Raw genomic sequence first — 20,241 nt, 5'->3', positions numbered from 1 at the left:
CCAATTAGTAAGCATATTTAATGAATGGTTACCATCCCTCCTGAAGGGCTTAACAAAGTGATAAATGGTCCTTGAGCTCCCTTCATTATTTCCAAGACAATTTCTGAAGTTTCTTAAAAAGAAACAAAAAATCACTCAGCCATTGGCCACCAGCAAGGTTCCAAGTGACTCAAGCTCACTAGTCGATGACCAAGCAATCATGAATTATATAGAACTGGAAAAAATTCTTAAGAGTCATTGGATGAACCCTCCTTTGAGGTTCAAAGAGGCTGAAGGACTTACCCAAGGTCACAAATATGATAGACTGTTGGCGTCTGCTGCTGTCACCATTGTCACTTTCCTGAGGTACTCTTACCAGCATGGTGGCAATGTTCTTAAAATTCTTCATAGATTGTTGTTGAACTTTAGCCAGATAGTGAACTATCTCTAGTACATATCATGAGTGTATTCAATTCTAAATAGATGTCTCTATTTTTGTGACTTCAAACCAGGAAGAATGAAGTTCTTAAAATTAAAACTTAAAGCAAAAAATTTAAGAGCTCATGAAATGTATAAATTTTTGGTTCAGTGAAGTGATTCTCAATCCTAACTTTACATTAGAATCACTGGGGTAGAAAAAGAAAAAGAAATTGGTTATCCCCCAAAACTTCCATCTAACTGGTCTGAGGTGGGGCTTTGACAAATTTGGTTTGGTTTGGTTTGGTTTTGGTCATTAACATACAGCTAGCATTTACAGGGTAGATACAGAATTTATCATCAAACTATGCTCAAATCAAATTAAATCATATATCTATCTACTTTAATGATTTGACTTCTATAATGACAATAAACTCACTATTTCCCAAAAAGAAGTCTTAATAAAGATATATCCTAATCCTCAGTAGATGTTCTTCCATAACTTCATTTGAGACATAACCAAATTGAGTATGTGAAGGAGAAGAGTCTAAGAGTAATACGAATCATCTTTAAAGGCATGTGTATTTTTTACACTTTTTTAAAATTATAAGGAAGAAAAGGGGGTATAGTTCTTTTAATTTGGGTTATCACAAATCCCATACATCCAAGATTTGGTATAGAACTTGCCATTTTAAAAAAGAAGAACACAATTTGTTTAGATAGTGCTGTGTGCTAATCAATGTGTACTAGTCACTAATTCCTAACAAATGAGGTTTTCTCACATAATTATATTAGGATTTGATTTTTTAAATTGCCAACCTCATTTTTAGCAACAGCTACACGAAAACAGCCCTCACCCTTAGTTTCCTTAACAACATCCCTAATTTTTTTTTGCCTTTGGCTATTTCCTCATTCCTACAAGTGGTCTTTCACCCTCTGTCCATGCCAAAAAATGCTGCTACACTTTCCTCCTAGTACACAGCCCAATAACCTCTAAATTAATTCAAGCTACCTCCTCATGATCTAAATATCATATTCCAGTGGCTCAAGTGAAATTTGATTTTCCATCTGATCAAGTAATAAACAGCCCTACAGATAAATACTAGAAAGAAAAAAAAAAAAGAAAGAGAAAAAAAAATCTCAGTCCCTCAAAACAGTACACAGGTATGGGTAAGAATGAATTCCAAGAGCAGGAAGATGGATGAGACAGCAAGGTTTCTGGTGAGTTTGCAAACAGCAAAACAGATAGAAAACCATTCCCCCACTGGCCCCAAGCACAAGGACACCTGCAAAGTTGGCTAGTAGAATTTATAGATAAATATTTTAAAAATATGTATTTAGGTACACATGTGCATTACAATTATACACCAGCAACATCTCCTAAATTGTAGTTTAGTAGTAGTGGCATTTTGATATAGTAGCGTAGATTTCAAGGAAACGGAATTATATTGGGGTAAAATTGGGGCTTTTTGCTCATCATTATAAACAAACCTATACCACAGGTTGTACTATTCTGAGTATTTTTAAAAATAAACAATACAAAATAGTTTCCTGTAAGGTCTTTTTAATTTGATGCTACAACAAAATAAAACAAGACACAAATCAAAAAACAAACAAAACAAGTATTAGTGCATTGTATGCACTCATTGAGGACTTATGAAAAGTACATAGCATAATAAAGAACTTCCAATATTAGATTTTTTCCTAATACTTTTACAGCCTAAACATTATTGATAGGGATTTCACCCACAGTAAAAAAAAAAAAAAAAGAAAGAAAAGAAAACAAACAAAAAAATCCCAAAAGGGATTTTGCATACGTACAGATTTTTTCTCTCTCTAGAAAGATACTACTACTCTAAACACCTATTTCTGAATAAGATTATTTAGTCCCACTATCTTACCATCCATAAGTAAATTAGTTGATTAGTTGATTGGTACTCTTAGAATTACATAAAACATATTTTTCCAATTAGGGAACACTTATATTCTTAGTACATTTAAAATCTTCCCATAGAAGGAACAAGTGCTGTTCAATTCTTAGTACATTTAAAATCTTCCCATAGAAAGAACAAGCGCTGTAGGCGTATAAAGGTCCTTCTCGTTTGTCAGACAAGGACTCAGGCCAGGCAGGGTCCCAGTGTCTACATTTCGGTCATATCAGTATTCCCCTCAAAAATGTTGCTTAATTTTCTGAATAATGCAAGCGAAGATCTCTCTTTAAAGAACTTGATACCAACACGATTGGAGTGGAACACCATGGTAAGAGGGGGTGGCGATTAGACCCATATTTTTTGTAAGTGGGGTCGAAAATTGACTCCAGATTTGTGACTCATGAACGGAAAGCCAGTTTTAATACAGATGTGCTTTAAAAAGTAAAAATGGCTATTATTCTTAACAAGTTACATATTGAGTATTATTCTTTAAAAATGACTCATAAAATATCTTTTTAAGTACTTAAAGTCATGATTATGTTCTACTCTTTTACTTCTGCTTGAATGTAATTTTTCATTTTCCAGGAAAGGACACATTTTCTAACTAACCCCGTTAACCTAATTACTCATAAAGAAATACCAAAAGCGTCCCTGACATCAATACCTTCACAGAGAAATGTATCTGTGCACGTGCACAAGAGCATCTTCCATTTAGATAATCAAAACTGTAATTTTTACTTAAAAGACTCTTTTAGATCCATGTAATTCCTGGCAGTAAAATTTATCACAAGCACTTAAAGTGTGCAAACAGTAAGACCGTCCTATTCATATCCTTATTTCTTCACATATTTAAATCCAAAAGTATTAACTGTTAAGCTTAAAAGACTAATAGGACTCTGTTTATTTTATGGTATTTGTTTGATCTTAAATGGGTATTGTAATGAAAATGCCTTCAATCTTAAAGGAACCTTTTATCCTACTCAGAATAATTATCTTGTAAGATTAAAATCAGTGAATCATACCTAATTAAGATTTATAATTTAGCATCATTCAGATATATGATCTAAGAGAAAGAGTTTATAATCTTAACTTCAATTTGAAATGGAAAGGGAGAAGTGAATACAAGGGAAATAAACAGCTCTTTGGGGCACAAGGATGCACTAATATTGCCACGTATTTACCCAGATTCCTAGTTTAATCTTTTTTAAAGCTAAACAACTAATACGAAAACACAACATACTAAAGGATAGGAGTAAGGTGGGAAAAGATGGTTCCCAAATTAAATTATACTACTAGAATTTGTAGATAGGTTATACAACATAGAATATTTAAACATATGCATTGTGGCTAACTACCTCTTAAAAAAATTCAAATTCACAATGTCTTTAATGCAAAAGATTTCTAAACTGTGGGGTGAATTTATAATTAAATGGGACACTGTTGTAATAGTTATTTCCAATCCTTTCATTAAAGTACATGTCAACCGAGAGAGCAATGCCTTCTTATTACACAGGGCAAAGATTTTTCTTCTTAGAAGGTCTCATATATAGGATTTCTCTCCACTAAGACTAACGAGGCATTCAAAATAAGTTAGGTTTTTCTCTTTCTTCAGAAATATCTTTAAAGCTCCCTCCCCTCCATCAGTCTTGGATTACATAAAAGAATAGTTACTTTTCTGAGCTCTTTGATATTGTTCTTCCTGGCAGAGTCATCTGATGTGGGAAATATCTTTTGAAAATAAATGGTGCAACTTCAAGTACACTCAGATCCATTACTTGCTGGACATTCCATCGTATCTGAAAAAGCCGCTTGACTTCAAAATTTAGTTTTAGGGTTCTCAATTTGAAGCTTGATCTCATTGAGAAGTATCTTGGGAAGCAACAATGTAAACGTTTTATCCACCCATCAAGTAGACTGTTCAAACCAAGGCGGAAAGGAGTCACAGATGGTGACTACATATTTCAGGGGGAAGGGGATTGTTCTGGTTTAAGTTCACCGTTTGAATATAACATCCTGCAAAGTTAATGTTACTGCAAGAGTTACTTTTCATCTTTAACACAGCTGTCACCACATGTTTATACAGCTACAATGCCACTTCCTAATGTCAAAATACCAATATCGCTGCTACTATAACAAGGTAATTATTTTTGTGTTTGCCCATCTTCCCTGACTCAATGAGTTGTGCTTTTATTTCTCAATGGTCAGAATTTTCTATATTTTTAGATAACTTAAGATTCTACATTAAAAATACTTATTTCACTTGTGCTTGAAACTTAGGTGGCATAGCGGTACAAATCAACAGAGAAACTCTCAGGCTCTTGTTTCAAATCTTACTAAAATCCTCCCACCCTAATCGTTCTGTGCCTGGGGAATACATATTTAAGTATGTAGCTGCCTGCAAACAATTACAAAACAGAGTTGCTTTTAAGAATATCTGCACAAAAATTCAGGTGATATATGGGAGCACATCAGGCAAAAGGCAACGTAAGATAAAGGCAAAGATTTCAGTCACCAGTTCACGTATAGAAAGAGCAGAAGATACCTAATGGTCCAATTTTCCCACCGAGGCTCTTACTCAACAACCACTAGCATCTCTTTAGGCAGAGGCACGTGGAATCACTGTGGACTAGTCAAGTCTCCACGTAGGAAACCCAGTGACTTCCACAAGGTTTGTGGGTAATGAAGGCAGGGCCTGCTTCATTGCCCTGCGACCTGGACAGGCCCATAGGTCTCCCACAGGGAAGGGCCCTGCACTTGGTTTAATCTTCTGCTCTTGCTGTCTTGAACTCTTAATAATTTTTGAACAAGGTGCCCCACATTTTAATTTTGCACCAAGCCCAGAAATTATGTAGCCAGCCCTAGGTGAAGGTGACAATGTGTGCTGACGGTAAGCATCATAAATCAGAAGAATTGTAAAAAGTTTACAGCAACATCTAGAAACCCATGGCTGTACATTATACTATTTTAAAATTATTATTTTGAATGTTACTGTTTCCATGAATAATATTTCCTAAAACCAAAGCATGAAAGTAGAGGTCACTCATTCTCAGATGAGTTTACTGTCATAAGTATATGGCATTTAATCAATTGTCAGTTGCTTAAAAAGCATCCAATTGACATAAGGCAAACATTAGATGGGGGGGAGGTGTGTGTTTGTTTTTGTTCTTTTTTGATGAGTAAAGTAAAATTCAGTTTCTGTTCTCTTGCCTGCAATATATCCACAAGTGGAATGGAATAAATGTATAAATTACCAGCCGAAATAAAAACTCATAAGGAACTGGGTAAAGGTATTCTCAATGTTAAGATATTGGGGAAAAGAAAACATAAACTTTATAAGTATTTTACATTATGTTTTCTACAGTAAGAAAATGCTTTTTGTAAGTTATATATCACTTACTCATATGAAAATAAGAACAAAATCCTAACAAGAAGCAAACTTTCCAATCTTACTTAAAAAATACTTTCTAAAAAAGATTTCCCAACTTAAAAGTATAAATACTGAAGCCAGGTTGCAGGGTAAAAAAAGTTTAACCTTGGGCCTTCATATGATAAATCGTGCATTTCTACTTTCAAGATGTATCAGTTTCAAAATGATTGCAAGGAGTAATGCTGTCAATGCTTTGTGAAAGTCATAGTAGCTCAAATATAAGCAAACGTATCCATTTATACATATACTCAACGTAAATACTTCTGCATTGAAATTCTCCTTTGAATTCACTGCTTCTAATATACTCTGAAAGCACAGCCCACCATGTGCAATGTTAAGTACAGTGTCAATATTCAAGTAACAAGACAACAAGCAGATTTGTTACATAACGTATGTAAATATTATTAACAGAAACTGCCATACGATATCTCATGTCTGGACGGTTTCTGATCACCTATCTCTTCTGCCTCCTCAGTCTCCTAACTAAGACTGTCGTCAACAGGTACGGCGCACTCCTGTGCTGTGCTGAGGCAGAGCTCCTGAGCTGGCAGCTGTGCTGCTGCCCTGAGGAAACTTTGCATACCCACCTGCTTTTGATTTGCTTTCAACTTATCAGTACAATTTATTTTTATCATATTCTTGCCTACCTTTTATTTCCACTATCTGCATTTCTTGCAGTAAGCATCCCTCAAGTACAACGGCCATTTAAATGATAACATCAAAAATATCAAAAGGATCAGTAATCAGCAATCATGTTTCAAAGCAGCTAGGCTTGAAATTTCTACCATAAGTTAAATGAAAAAGCTGATAAAAGTTCAAGTTTAGGGAAAAAGAAGGAAGAAAATTACAAAATCCAACCATGAAAAGCACTTGCTAAAGAGGGATTTATTTGCAGTCTTTAAAAAAAAAGTCTTTCATTTTAATAGATTTTTAAAAACAATTAGCTATAATCTGTTATGTGTGTGAGACAGAAAGAAAGAGTTAATTGAAAGGTGGAATAATTTTTGGACTTGAAGTCTTCCAAGTAGTACCCCAAAAGAATTTCTAAGTTCAGTTGATTTTAAAACATTAACTCTTGTATATCGCCAAAGAGACACTTATATTGCATTTTTTTAATTGAAAGAAAAAAATTGCATTGTTTTCTGTGCCATTTGTTTATTCTAGTTTATCAGTGACCAAAGCTTAAAAAGCAGATATGCTGATTAATCACATCTTATTGATCAGTAGCATACGTCAGTATTTCACACAAATGTCTGCAGAACAATTTCTCCCAATCAAAAATTTATAAATCGATTTAAATTCCTGGTAATTAAAATTATTACCTCTACAAAAATAAATGTACTTTACAAAAGAGGTACATGAAATTTGTACTCAAGAATATCAAAAGCAAAACAGTAAACATTTTTATCAAACCAAGGTTCTAAGAACAAACTAGAAAGTACAAAACATAAAAGCCTGCAATTGTTTCAAATACACCTAGCAATTCTGCTGATTTTGGACCATTAAAACTGATTACTTAATTAGGCAATCATTCAAGGCATCCAAACACTCACAGCCAAAAACAGGGAATTATTAGCATAGCCGTCTTCACCTTGAGATGAAAATTCTGAAAAATGTTGCAGACACAAACTTTCAGGATCTGTCCCCATGCGTAAACTAAGCAAAATACTAAATTCTAAAAGGTGACATGCCAAAGCTCAGGAAAAAAAGAATTTACCTATAATGATACTGCTCATCTGCTTTTTTTTCAGGTGGCTAATATTTTAAACTACCTTAGAAACGTCAAGTTATAATACAGATGATCTCTAGATTCTTGGAAGTACTACTCCCTTTCTCCCCTCTGGTCATACTCTTGTACTAGCTAAAAGTAATTAACAAAAATTTTGCTCTCTTGTATGCCTATCAGAAGTACCAGCCTCCAAAGTTCCTGCCTGACATGAATAAAAACAACAGAAAGATTTTCTATTTATGGTAAAAAAAAAAAAAAAAGTACTGGAAACTCAACCGCAGGAGTCTTTAATATAACTGAGGAAAAAACTCTATGTTTTCACTCAGAGACATTTTTAAGAATTTCACTGATTTGGTACAGTCAGGAAAAAGAAAAATATTCCATTTTCAAAAAAGACGGTTCCTGAAATAATTCTAAAGTGACCCTATAAACTGTCTTTTTAGGAGAAGAAAAAAGAAAGTCAACTCACACATACAGCTTCCAAACAGAAGTCTTACCCTCTTCCAGGAAAACAACGAGACTTTATTACCCTGCTATGATTCTTTCATTTCAGACATGATTAATTAGCAAGTATTATACTTCCCAAAACTCCCACCACACTCTTTGTGATCCATCAGCCTAGTTGTTGATAGACCCATGTGAAATAGCAAGTAGCCACCAGCAGTAAAAGACAAGTATCCAAAAACTCTATTTCAAAGAAGGCACACCTCTCTCCTAGCTTTGCCTCCCAAAATGAAACAAGCTGCTTTTAACTGCTTTCACGAAAAAAAAAAAAATTTTTAAGTTGGTCATTTTCTTAATAATACCGTTTAAAATTTGAATAATGCATGCAACATATTCAGTATTTAAGAATACATGGCATATTTAATCTGCTACCTACCTATATTTTTAAGCTGAAATTCTGAAAGACTTGAGTTCCTATAGTTTATATTGATGATGATCCACATACACAGTTAATAAACAATAAAGATGATGTGAGCAAGCATGTTTTGGGAAATGGTTTTCATAGGAAAAAATGTTTCTTCCCCCACTAAAAGCTATTATGTCACACATGTAATGAAGAAGTGAAACAGAAATACAGAACTAAAAGGCAACACGAAGAGAAGAGAGCCACTCTACAATCTGAGTGAATGAAAACTCTGGTTCTCTGTATATTGTTCTAAGACACTGTTTCAAAATAATTTTCCCTTTAAAACAATCATTTTCAAAATGTCCATGTGAACCAAGAATGTGGCCATAACTGAATGTACTATAAATATGTATTTGAACAACTGTCAATTTATAAAGGTTGGGGTTTCCTCTTAAGCCTTTCAACTGTTATGTCCAAAAAACTTCACACATAGTACAATACTAATAAATAGATCTTGTTGGTCCCAGGAAACATTTTTTTAAATCTATTCTGGTCAAAATATCCTTGCTTTTTTTTCCCGTTGTATTAAATTTAGGATCAAAAACATCAAAGCAGCTTCCACCTCGGACCTAACTTTTAGAGGATCAATGTGACAAGGCAGTCCCTGATAGATGTTTCTCTTGATAAACGACTTGTTCAAAAGAGACATTGTAGCTTTCATTTCCTGACCACAACACACTTTTAATTTGCAACAGCAGAGCTGCCAGAGTGTGAACCCTTGTCCACTTTCCAGCCTTTTAGGTTTGTAGCTGTGGTTCCTATAGGCCACACATTTGAGACAAACAAAATCTAAAAATAATCAGAGTAACAGAATTACAAAACAGGAGCCACTTATGCCACTCTATACATATGCACAAGTGTCTACTTTATAGATTATATATAAACTTTGCCTCTGCAGAATTCTAGTGTATAAAAACAAGCTTTCTGAATGAATATCACTTGCACAACTGGGCATTTAAACACAGAGGGAAATAAATTATGTGACTATTATTTAATAGTAAGCAGAGACTGGGGGAGTAATATATACACTTAAATCTGCTGTTAAATGTCATGAATTATATGATTTCCTACCCCAACGTGTTTTTTACATATTACTGCAATAATTACTATTACTACTACCCAGAAATCACATTTAAGTATCAATACGGTGAACAGTCAAACCATCCAATTTCTGTTCTCAGCACATTGTCCGAGCTCCGATTTAAAATTTATAAATGTAATATCCTCCTCATCACAGGCAGCAGCCCAATCTGCTCTGAATATATATTACAGCTTTAACATCACAGAGGGAAATCGCCCATCTGGCAATCCCATTCGCTCCAACAGCTCCGGGGGAAAAAAGCTGTGCTCTCTCCTCCTTAAAACATTTCTCAGGGCAAATTATGTGCATCTAAAATAAACAGTCTTCTTATTGATCGCTTCAAAGTCAACAAGTTCCAAATGCAAAATTCAATCAAATCCTTCCTATCATGTAAGAGCGGTGTGTGTTTAGCTCAACAGTCACCAGAGTCCAACCAGAAGTGTCTGTCGCGCATCGGCTCTTATAGTCCCTTTCCTTGTATTCACATTTGTGTTATGAGAGACCAGTAACCACGGCCACATTACAGACCCCTGGCAGCTATCTCTACTGCTATTTCTTTCTTTCATATTCTCCCTTTCCTCCTTTCTCTCTTTTCAGGGTGAATGCATGGTGGTGGGGTTATATGTAACAAAAACAAAAAAATGTTTAAAGTGGACATATCCTTTGGTTATGCAAAATACTTTTTAACATCTTTTTGTTGTTGCTCCCTCCTAGTCTTAATTGAATATCACAAAGTGTACACACGGTCACAAGAGCTATTGAAAACCCCCTCTCACTCCATTTATCTGACCTCTTTTTTTTTTTTGGTAAAGAAAGAGGAAAGAGAGATTTCAAACAAAGTCAATTTCAGTGCCTGCTTATTTAATTCTGTCACAGGTTAAAAGTAAAAAGCGCTGACAGGCAGACAAGTGAATGGCAAGGAAAAAAACAAAACAAAACCCTACCACTGTTCCTTAAAAGGCATTAAGGACTTTAAGCAATCAAAATACATTTTTTATTTTCATGTAAAAGATATCCCTTCACTCACCCCCCCCAAAAAAAAACACACTCAGAAGAAGTGATTACTCCACAAAGTGCAATCATTGAGAGAGCAGAGAGTCAAATTGCATTAATAGATAGAGAAAAAAAAATTTCATCCACTTCTGTGTGTGTACATATATACATACACTTTCATTAGTAAGCAGTCTTTCCCCGCACTCCCGCCCTCTCCCCTCTCCACCCAGCCCCCTCCCCCAAAAAACTGCACACTGAGTTTAACTAATTTACATACCATTTGACTTCAGCGGTTATATAGTGCATTACTAGTAACATGCAACTTTGGAATTACAGCTAAAACCGATAAAGGTGGACTCCAGCAATCTATTAATCAAAACTGAAATATACCAACAAGCGATAGCAAAAGCAAACAAGCATTTTGACAGATTAAAATATACATTATACATATATATATTTTAAAAGGAATTATATATCATGAGCAGCTCCTTCCCAAGCAGAGTCTTCAGTGGTTTTATCATGCTATTTAATTTGTCTTTCCTAGTTAGATGCAAAGGAAGTAAATTCCAAAACTGACATACCATAAACACTGGTGCTACTGATCATTTCTTGCTGGCAGCACAAAAAGCTGAATTGGATTTCTCACAAGCAGGAATTCCAAAGGTTGCTTTTCATTAAAGCCACTTTTCCTCTCAGCTATCAAATGTCACTGCCTTGAAACGTGGGCCCTTTCGTCAGGTATTCATTTAACCTACATGCATATAATTAAGGGGGAAAGCAACATCAACAAAAAGGGGATCTCAGATCACAGGAGAAGAAAGAAAGGAAAAAAAGCACATGACCAGGAATGCAAGTCCATGTCAATTTCACTCACTCCCATTGAAACTAACAAGAGCTCCGGGGAGGACGGTAATAGGATCAGTGGATTGTATATACCATTAAATTATACATCTTTCTCTCCCGTTCCTTGCCAACAATACGCCCACCACGCTGTACCCCCTCCAAGATGATGTGCTTACATTTTTCTGCAACCGATCTTCTGACATATTCACGTTCCTCCAGCCACGAGATTGTAATTTAACCTCAACTTTTTGTGTGTGCAAGATTCTTATTTACACTTCTTATTTACTTAGAAGTTAGTTCCCGAAGAAAGTCTAGCCCCACCCTATGGCTCCGCTTTCTTATTTTTTATCTTTGAAGTAAAAAAGATAGTAATAAGTAAGCCCATTATAGCGGAAAACGAGATTCTTGCAATCGCGAACTCTTAATCCCACACTATTGTTACAATGATTAAGCAGCAAAAATATGCATTATAATGTTTCGGGGCTACTTTGTACAGAGAAATTAGACAGCAGGTTGGCGTACAGAATAGAAACGAGTGCAAATTAAATTTAATGTTTACGGCACAACTCGAAGATCTCTTTTCATTACGGTCTTGAATTTATTTATATTCTTTAAAAATTAAACAAACAAAAACAAAAACAAATTTAAACAGCTGGTGGAAAACTACGAAGCTCCTCTTACCTGAACGCGCGGAGCGAAAACCCGATAGGTTAGCGTAGCATCGATCCGATGTGTTTGCTGATGAATGGAAGCTAGGGTTAAGTGAAGGTGCCTATGATTTGAAATCATTCCAAGTTTTTGAAGGGAAGACGGACTGCAGCCTCTGCCATGTTGGAATTTCAAACCCAAAACAGCTGCTTGGAAGGAGCCAGCATGCCAGAGGCTGGGCGCAGGCGCAGAGCGCCGCCGAGCCAAATTCAAATCACTTTCACACTAAGAGCCAAAGATCAGTTTTCAAAGGAGAGAGGGAGAAAGAGACGGAGGCTGCCGTGAGGGAGAGAAGACGGGAGGCAGTGGCGAGAGGCGGGCAGCGGCAGGACCGGGAGGGAGAGGGAGAGGCGCACGGAGCCCGCGGAGCTGGAGGGGGAGAAAGGAGGCGGGAGGCGAGCGGCGAGCGAGCTAGAGACGCGCCAGAGATTCATGGGCAGGGAGGGCTCAATGGCCGCGCCGCGCCGGCCGGCCGGCCGCTCGGGTCATGTTACACGGCCGGGGCCGCGGCGGCCGCCCAGCCTCGCCAACGCGCTCACGCGGCCCGGAGGGGGCCCCGAGGTCATGATTACGAGCGCGGGGACCGGGAGCTCTGCCGGCCCGCACTCTCAGGCGGCCCAACCTGAGGAAAGGGGAGCGACGCCTCGGGAGGGAAGGGGCCTTTCTTTCCCACGCGTGACCGGCCGGCCCTAGCGCTCCTAACCCGCCTTAAAGGGCTCTCCCGCACGCCGCCCCTCCCCGCCCGCTCCAGGCCCTCTCGACAGCTGCGGCCGGTTCAGCCTTCCCCACCCCCAAGACTCGCGCACAGGACGGGATCTGGCCCCGAGAGCCGGGACCTCGCCCGCACTCTCCCCTGGGCCCCCAGCACCAGCCAGAAAATGACTTTATCTGCCAAGAGGAGGCAACTTCGGGGCGGGGGGGGGATCCGAATTAACCCAGCTCCCCTCCCCCGCTGCCCTGTGAATCAATAAAATCCGGAGTGGCTAGGTGTGCGGTCCACTCTTCCGCTCTCTGGCTCCCCTCCCTACCTCCCCCAGGCGGCTCGGGCAGGGGAAAGCAGCGCCCGGGGGCCCCTGGTGCGGGCGGCTGGTGCGCAGGCACAGACGTTAGGCTTCTGCTTTCCCAACCCCCTTCTATGGAGCAATCTAGGGACCCAGGAGTGGGAAGAGAGTAGGGGCTTTGTGGCGCTGGGAGCTGAAGAAGAATGAAATGTGCAGTTGAGTGTGTTGCTGCATCCCAGGGAGCGGTGCAGTGCTGATTGTCTGTTGCTGAGATAGCCTTTTGTTCGGAACATAAGGTTTAAGAAACACGCACACGTTTTCTGGGGTCTCTTGTTAGATGTAAATGTGCTGCATCCAGACGCTTACTATGCAGTGTAAGCTCAGTTGGTTTACTAATCACCCCGCCCCACCCCCAAACAACCAGAATCATTTGAATGGGAGCCTCATTCAGACTTCTAGGCTGCGAGTATTGCCTTCAACCTATTTCATTCTAGACTAGCCAACCATCCAACTGAGATAATAAAGCAAAACAATAACATTTGATCATGATGTCTACGAGATAATGTGCCCGGCAAAGTTCTTTAGAAATTGTAATGAGAAAGAGAGTGAGTGGGGTAATAATTTCTCTTCGTTTACATTAAATAGGACTTTAATAGATAAATGGTAAGTTTATACTCTGGCCTGGTGGACATCCGGTCCTCTATATTTCAAATAAGCTAAGAATGAAAGAGGCAAATTAAATATTGGACCAGGAGCCCATCAAGCTGAAAATGTTCTGTGAAGGCTGGAACTGAAAACATACTTGTTTAGGACTGACCCTCCTCATAACGAACGGTATTCACATTTCCCCCCGCTTCTCAGCTATGGATTTAATAGACTAAATTACAGCTCTCCAGATGATGAAATGCAGCTTTTAAAATATACCAACTATATACTGCGAAATTAATTTCATTCTCCTTCTGTGATTTTCTTACCTTACGGTTAGCTATTGAATGGATGCATTTACCTAACACAAGAGAAAGAAAAATGATTTTAGTTAAATCTAAGTAGATAACAGAATTTAAAAGACAAGAAAAGGTGATTCAAAATCTTACTAAATATTTCTAGGGAATGCTATCTCTATTTGGAATAGATTTGACCTTTCTGTGTTTTTTTTTTTTAAAAAAAAACAGGCTTCAAAATACAACAGAACTTTATTCTGATCTAACAGAGAACACTGAAGCCCCTTTAGTTATATTTTACAAGATAGCTTTGAAAATGATATTATGAGAAGTTGCCCATTGGATTTCACCACAAAGGAATAAGTGTAGGAAAGTATCTATGGGTCACTGTTGGACTGAGTACAGATGAATTAAACAACAACAACTGTGAAGAATTTATAATTTCAGTTATTGCCCATGTGGAGAATGCTGATGATAAGTCCTCTGTGCAATTCAAGCAAAACTGCTCTGTCCTTGTTTGTTAAAAAAAAAAAGTTCAAAGCTCATCAACCTTTAACACTAAATTCCTAGTACTGAATTTACAGTTCCTCATGTAAACCAAAATACTGAATAAAATAGAAATAATGGAATGACCACTTGAGTAAAACACAATGTATTTTGACGATCGACTTAAAGAAATTCATTTTCAATATTTACAACAAAATAAGCCTTACTTTTAAAAAGGGGCAGGAAAAGTGTGGTTCCCAGAAGTTTATTAATAGATAAGTAGTACTTTTTTCAATTCTCTTATATATTCATTTGAAATACAGATTATAAAATCCATTGTTCAACATACAAATGAACATAATTAACTTGGAATCAAAGAAAGGAATCTATTCAAAAGAGCACTGCTTATATTTACACAGAGTTTCCAAAGTGTCCAAAATTACATATACTCCCAGGAAAAAAAAGGCTTATATAATAAAATATTATGGGATTTGCACGACTAATAAAATCCACAGTGGAGTTTGTCATCCCACCATTTCTAGTTTGCTTTCTTTCTTTCTTTTTAGGTATGGATAAAGCTTGCTTTCCTTCAATTACATTTTGCAGAGGAATATGAAACTTTGTTTTTCAAAAAGATTAATTCTTTGTTTGAAAAATTAGTACAACGTTTAGTTTTTGTTGTCTTAATGAAACTATTTGTAACGTAATACGATTAAGTAGCATTTTAATAGTCGCCGTATTCTATCTATATTTTTTTAAGTTTTATTCAAAATAAATGTTTTTGGTTGTAACTGACACCTACCTCTATAACATATTTTACAAAACTTTTCTTGTGATGCCATGAAAACAAGAAATTGTCTTTAAAGAAAGCTGATTGACTAGTCAAGGAAACAGTTAATTCAGTGAAAAACTGTGCTAATTTTTTCCCACTGCATTATATACACTGCTTATCTCTTACTTTTTTAAGGTAGAGAGGATATATATAATGAATTTCTAATACACAGTATATTCTGACTTGGGCTTTTCAAGAAAATCAAAAGAAAAATAAACGTTAAGTATCCTTTTTTCCTTCACGAGTGTGTGTGTTTGTGTGTGTGTGTTTGTGTGTGTTACTCTCAAGCTAATTCAGAGGGAAAAATTCATTTACTTATTCCTGTTCTTATTCTCACTACACATATAAACAACAATCAAAGTGAAGGGTAGGGAAATAAGCAAGGTGATACTGAATGGGGTTTTGCAGGTGACCATGTGTTTGTCTGCACTGGACTAAGGATAATTTGACCCAGGGTAAACACAAAGATGTGCTTTACCTATGTGACGGGAGAGGAAAGAGAAAGGAAAAGATGAGGTTAGACAGTGTAGAGAAGATGAGGGAGATGCGGGTGACAAGATGCTTTACAGAGAAAAACAAGTTTCTATAATGTTTGGTTTATTAAGAAATGCTCAACACAATTCAATTTAACTTTTAAAACTGCTTTTTAGTTTCAAACTCAAGGGCTAACTATTTTAATAAACATTAAACCAGTAATATCTTCCTCCAAACTACTGTTTCAAAAAACATTCCAAGACTTAGAGCTGTTTACTAGACGTACATAATTTTTTCATATTGCTCACAAAATCTGAAGTTAGTCTTACAATAATGCAAATTACTGGCACAGTAATTTTTTAATGTTTCCATAAAATTGCAGTTTAAGGATCTTCATTTGCACTTCAATTAAGACTACTGAGAAGTTCTTATGCACTATCCCACCTCCTCAAAAAAAAAAAAAAAAAAACTAGTGAAGACCTTGACCTCATTTTTGTGAAATTACTCAATTTGTTAGAATTACACTTGAATACAGGTACTGTCAAATAGTACTAGAGTGGTCCATATATCTCCTCCATGATCTAACCCTACAGTGGAGAGACAACCAGAAAATCCTGTGATAGGTTCACCAGAGATATTTTCTTGGTTTTGCAAAAGTGTCTTCTTCTAGTAACCTGAGGATTATATTTTTTCATTCACTCTTTAAATGGTGGTACTTTGTATATTTGCTGCAACCTCTGCCTGATTTTGCATGACTCTCATTTAGGAAGCACATACTGAACGCTTACTGTGGTTAAAAGTATTGCACTAAAACTTGCAGAGGATTTAAAAGAAAACTGACATTAACATTTTATGGATGTGCACAGATAAATATAGTTCAAAGTGAATGTTGAACTACAGTAATAAGTGACTCATAAAGAGGTTCTGTCCAAAAGATACGGGTTCTTTCATGAAGGAGAGGGCAGTTTTCCTGGCCTTTGTAGTCTTAATCTTTATTTTCCAATACAACAAACCGCTTCTAGTTTGCATATACCACGTCGTCTGTTCCCTTTGTGCCTTGTTTTTCATTGTGCAACCTGGTTTGCCCTCCTTTTCTGTGAGCTAACTCCCTGCAGACTCTCAGCACCTATCTCCCCCAAGGAGACTTCCCAGCCTTCCTAGGGGCACTTCAGTATCTTTCCCCTGGGCTCTTTTCAGACTCTGTATCTCTCTCTCTCTCTCTCTCTCTCTCTCTCTCTCTCTCTCTGCATTATCACATCATTTAAAAAGTATCTTTGTGTTTGAGCCCTCTGTTAGATTGTGAGCTTCTGGAGGGCAGGCAATCATTGTAACTTCCATCTTTGTTTTGTTTTTGGTTTTGCTTTTGTTTTCCCCCCCAGTGCTTAAAATAGTGACAATAAACATTTAGTGATTAAATGTTTATTGAGGAAATTAACGAGTTGACAAGTAGAGGAAATAGGGATTCACAAAGGCAGTGGGGAAGGAAACTATTGGGGCCTTTGCAGGAAACAACATATAATCTAGTTTGGTTGAGCCTTTGCTGTACACAGGCACAAAGGGGGAAATAAGGATGGGAATGAGAATGGGGGATGCATTATGGAGGAACTTCATTCTGTCCTTGGATGAGAGGTTTGCATTTCAGTAGGTAGGTAATAGGAAGCTCTGGAAGGTTTTGATGCCAGAGATTTATGAGGTCTGAGACCTGCTTTAAGAAGATATAGCTAATAGAACTGGAAATGGGGAGACCGGCTGGGAAGTTACTGCAATGGTCTATCATTTTCTGGTTCCTCAAACTGTCAATCCTTCTTGTAGGGTTTGGTGAAATGATTCCTCGCCTTTTTTATAGATGGTCTATCTGTATTGATTGCTCAATACTACACGTTCATTTTGTAATATAACAAAATGTCAGTGTGTTTAAAGGCATTCATTTAATGTCAAAGATATAAAAAGGTACAATACGTTGGAACGGAATGTTTTCCTTCCTCAACCTGAACATAGTCTTTCTTCTCATTATTTCACCTCCCCCTACCCACCACTATCACTGCCACTTTACAATTAGTTCCACTCAGCCTGTGCTTTTAGCTTAGCAGGTATTTCATTTTCAAGGGAAGTAATGCCTGAAGATAAGAAAAGTTCCTCCCTGGAGTATGTGTGAGCAAGCAAAATAAGCAAAGTGAACTTGGTTTTTATATACTGGATAAAAGTATAGATGCACATTTCCTTCATTTAAAGTATATTAAAGTTTCCTAAACAGGATTTTTAATTCATTTAAAACGGCATGAGGTTAGGTGGGCTGTTGGTGCTTTGAATTAATGTGCAAGCTGTTAATCTCCATAGACCTGGATTTAAAATTAGACAAAGCAATAATTAGTTTGGCACCATCATTTCACTACCCAGAGGGTAATAATGTAGGTCATAAAATACTACAGCCTGGCACAAGTTTTTTTTTGTACAAAACAAGGATCTAGTATTAGGTGGTATGGGGAAAAAAAAAAAAAAGATCGTCACTGGGAAGTACAATGGCTTAGTTTTTGATGTATGTTCCACTATTCCTAAAGAGCCCCAAATTCAGAAATTCTTATCAGGTTTTCCTGTTTTAAGGTGAGTCTTTCCCATTTAAGTGATACAAAGAAATCTTCTCAGCTTCCCTCAGTAGCTGGTGTTTGCTGCCCACTCCCCACCCCATAATATGTTTCCACACAGCATTTGTGTATTTAGCCACAGAATTAATTTACACTACACTTTTATTTTGCTGCAGTTATTTTCCCCATCAGTTTGCCATTTTGTTAAATTATAAAAATGGCATACTATAAACATTTTTAAAAAAAATAAAAGTGTTGCTTTCAAGGAAGTGCTTACCATACATACTTGATTTGTTTTCATGGCAAATGACTACTGGCAATATCAATAATTCAAGAACAGAAACAATGAAAATACAGAGGAATTGCATTTGGATACTTCTTCCTGTCAATCATCTTTGCCAGATTCCTATTTGAACATTTGGAAAATGAGGAAGACATCAGATCTAGCCTTAAGTATGAGTAATAGTTTTCTGTTTCCTTACACTGCTCATCCCAACTGAGCTTTGAAAGCACAGGTATCTCGGATGTCTCTGCGTAGCTTAATATTTCAAGCTATGGAAATAATGTTTTAATATTGCATTGAAAATATATTTCATACAATATACATGTACAGACTTTCTACTTTACATAAAGCAATATGCATGCACCTGTGTTTATCTATAGAGACTGTTCAATGTATTAGATGAGTACATTCACAAATCATTTAAGTTGAGCTTTTCAAGTGATGTGAGCTACTGATACAAACTTGCTAATGATAATTATAGAACTGATGCTGATTTAGTCATTTCAAAAAAGCCACGGAGGCATAATTAGTGTCTGAATGGCCTCAATATTGCATTATTAGGAGGCTAGGGTGAAACTTGAAATGAGAACATCAAGGCTGATAACAGAAAAGAAAACATGAAATACATACATAATTCATTCTGAGATATTATAAAGGTTTATAACCAGAAACAATAATTTGCAGAAAGCATCTCATGTACTGGAGCCAACTGCAATCATTTGGTCAACCTGTTAAAGATCAAATAGTATATTCTTAGCTATTCTCAGTGGTGTCTTTGTAATAAAGTAGCAGCAAACAGACACTGTTTGCTTCTGGTCACTTTTAAAGAATGTTCAGTTTATCAGTAGGGACTTTAATCTCAACCTTAATAGAGTACAAAAGCAGCCTTGTTCCTGTGCTTCTCTCCTTAAGGCCACAAGCCATGTGCGTTTTTTTTAATTCAAAAGAAGAAAAATAAAATTCTTCTGAGAACACTAAATACTGTGTTTTTTCCCAGACAGTAATTTTCATTCACCTTCCCTTTTTGTCCATACTTGTCTTCTCCCTCTTCTTCTTGCTGATACACAAATGCTCCACCATACTTCACCGTCATCACTGGTGTGAGGACACACAGATACCTATGAAGTATCCCCTGCCTTGGACCCCTGCCAGGCCAACCATTATCAAGTGACCTGATGTGCCTGTTGACTAGAGCATTAAAACTCAAAAGCCCCCCCACCCCCTTTGGGTACTCGCTTCTATTAGGGGACAAAAGATATGAAGAATGGCTCTCAGATCATGTAAAACATAGAAACGGATTGCAATCTTAGCCATTCTTTCCCCTTAGCATAGGTATACAGGTAATCAGATGAAGGCATCTTTAAATATCAACTGTTTGCTATCTAAAATGTCAGCTTCCAATGTGGTTGTCACTGCTGTTATTATTACAGTTTCCAAAAATGACAAGTTTGGGTTGTATTGCATAGGAGAAATCTGGGCTGTAGCTTAATACTTACCATGAATATGTATAAATATTGTCCTCCGTTTTCTAAAGAGGTGTCATACTTACAGAACAATTGGATTTTCAACTATCTGGGTGAAGAGAGGGTGAAGAGAACCATAAGTAACCAGGATGTTAGTTATG

At 37.0% G+C, this 20,241-nt stretch overlaps 1 protein-coding gene across 2 annotated transcripts in view; it reads right to left on the bottom strand.

The window, feature by feature from the left end:
• The window catches only part of FIGN (fidgetin, microtubule severing factor), a 117,002-nt gene extending 104,664 nt beyond the window's left edge, over positions 1-12,338 (bottom strand). Inside the window, exons 1-2 of one of the 2 annotated variants that reach the window (XM_060151473.1) lie at positions 11,992-12,338; positions 11,049-11,218 (exon numbers count right to left, since the gene is read on the bottom strand). In XM_060151473.1, the coding sequence (XP_060007456.1) occupies positions 11,049-11,073 (25 nt within the window). In that variant the 5' untranslated portion in view covers positions 11,074-11,218; positions 11,992-12,338. The remainder of the gene's footprint in view (positions 1-11,048; positions 11,219-11,991) is intronic. The other variant, XM_060151474.1, reaches the window with a different exon arrangement.
• Between the last annotated feature and the right edge of the window lie 7,903 nt (positions 12,339-20,241).

The sequence above is a fragment of the Lagenorhynchus albirostris genome, chromosome 6 (genome assembly GCF_949774975.1).
Source record: "Lagenorhynchus albirostris chromosome 6, mLagAlb1.1, whole genome shotgun sequence".
Taxonomy (NCBI): domain Eukaryota; kingdom Metazoa; phylum Chordata; class Mammalia; order Artiodactyla; family Delphinidae; genus Lagenorhynchus; species Lagenorhynchus albirostris.
The sequence above is the reverse complement of the archived record's forward strand: the minus strand, read 5'-3'. Positions and strand labels throughout refer to the sequence as shown.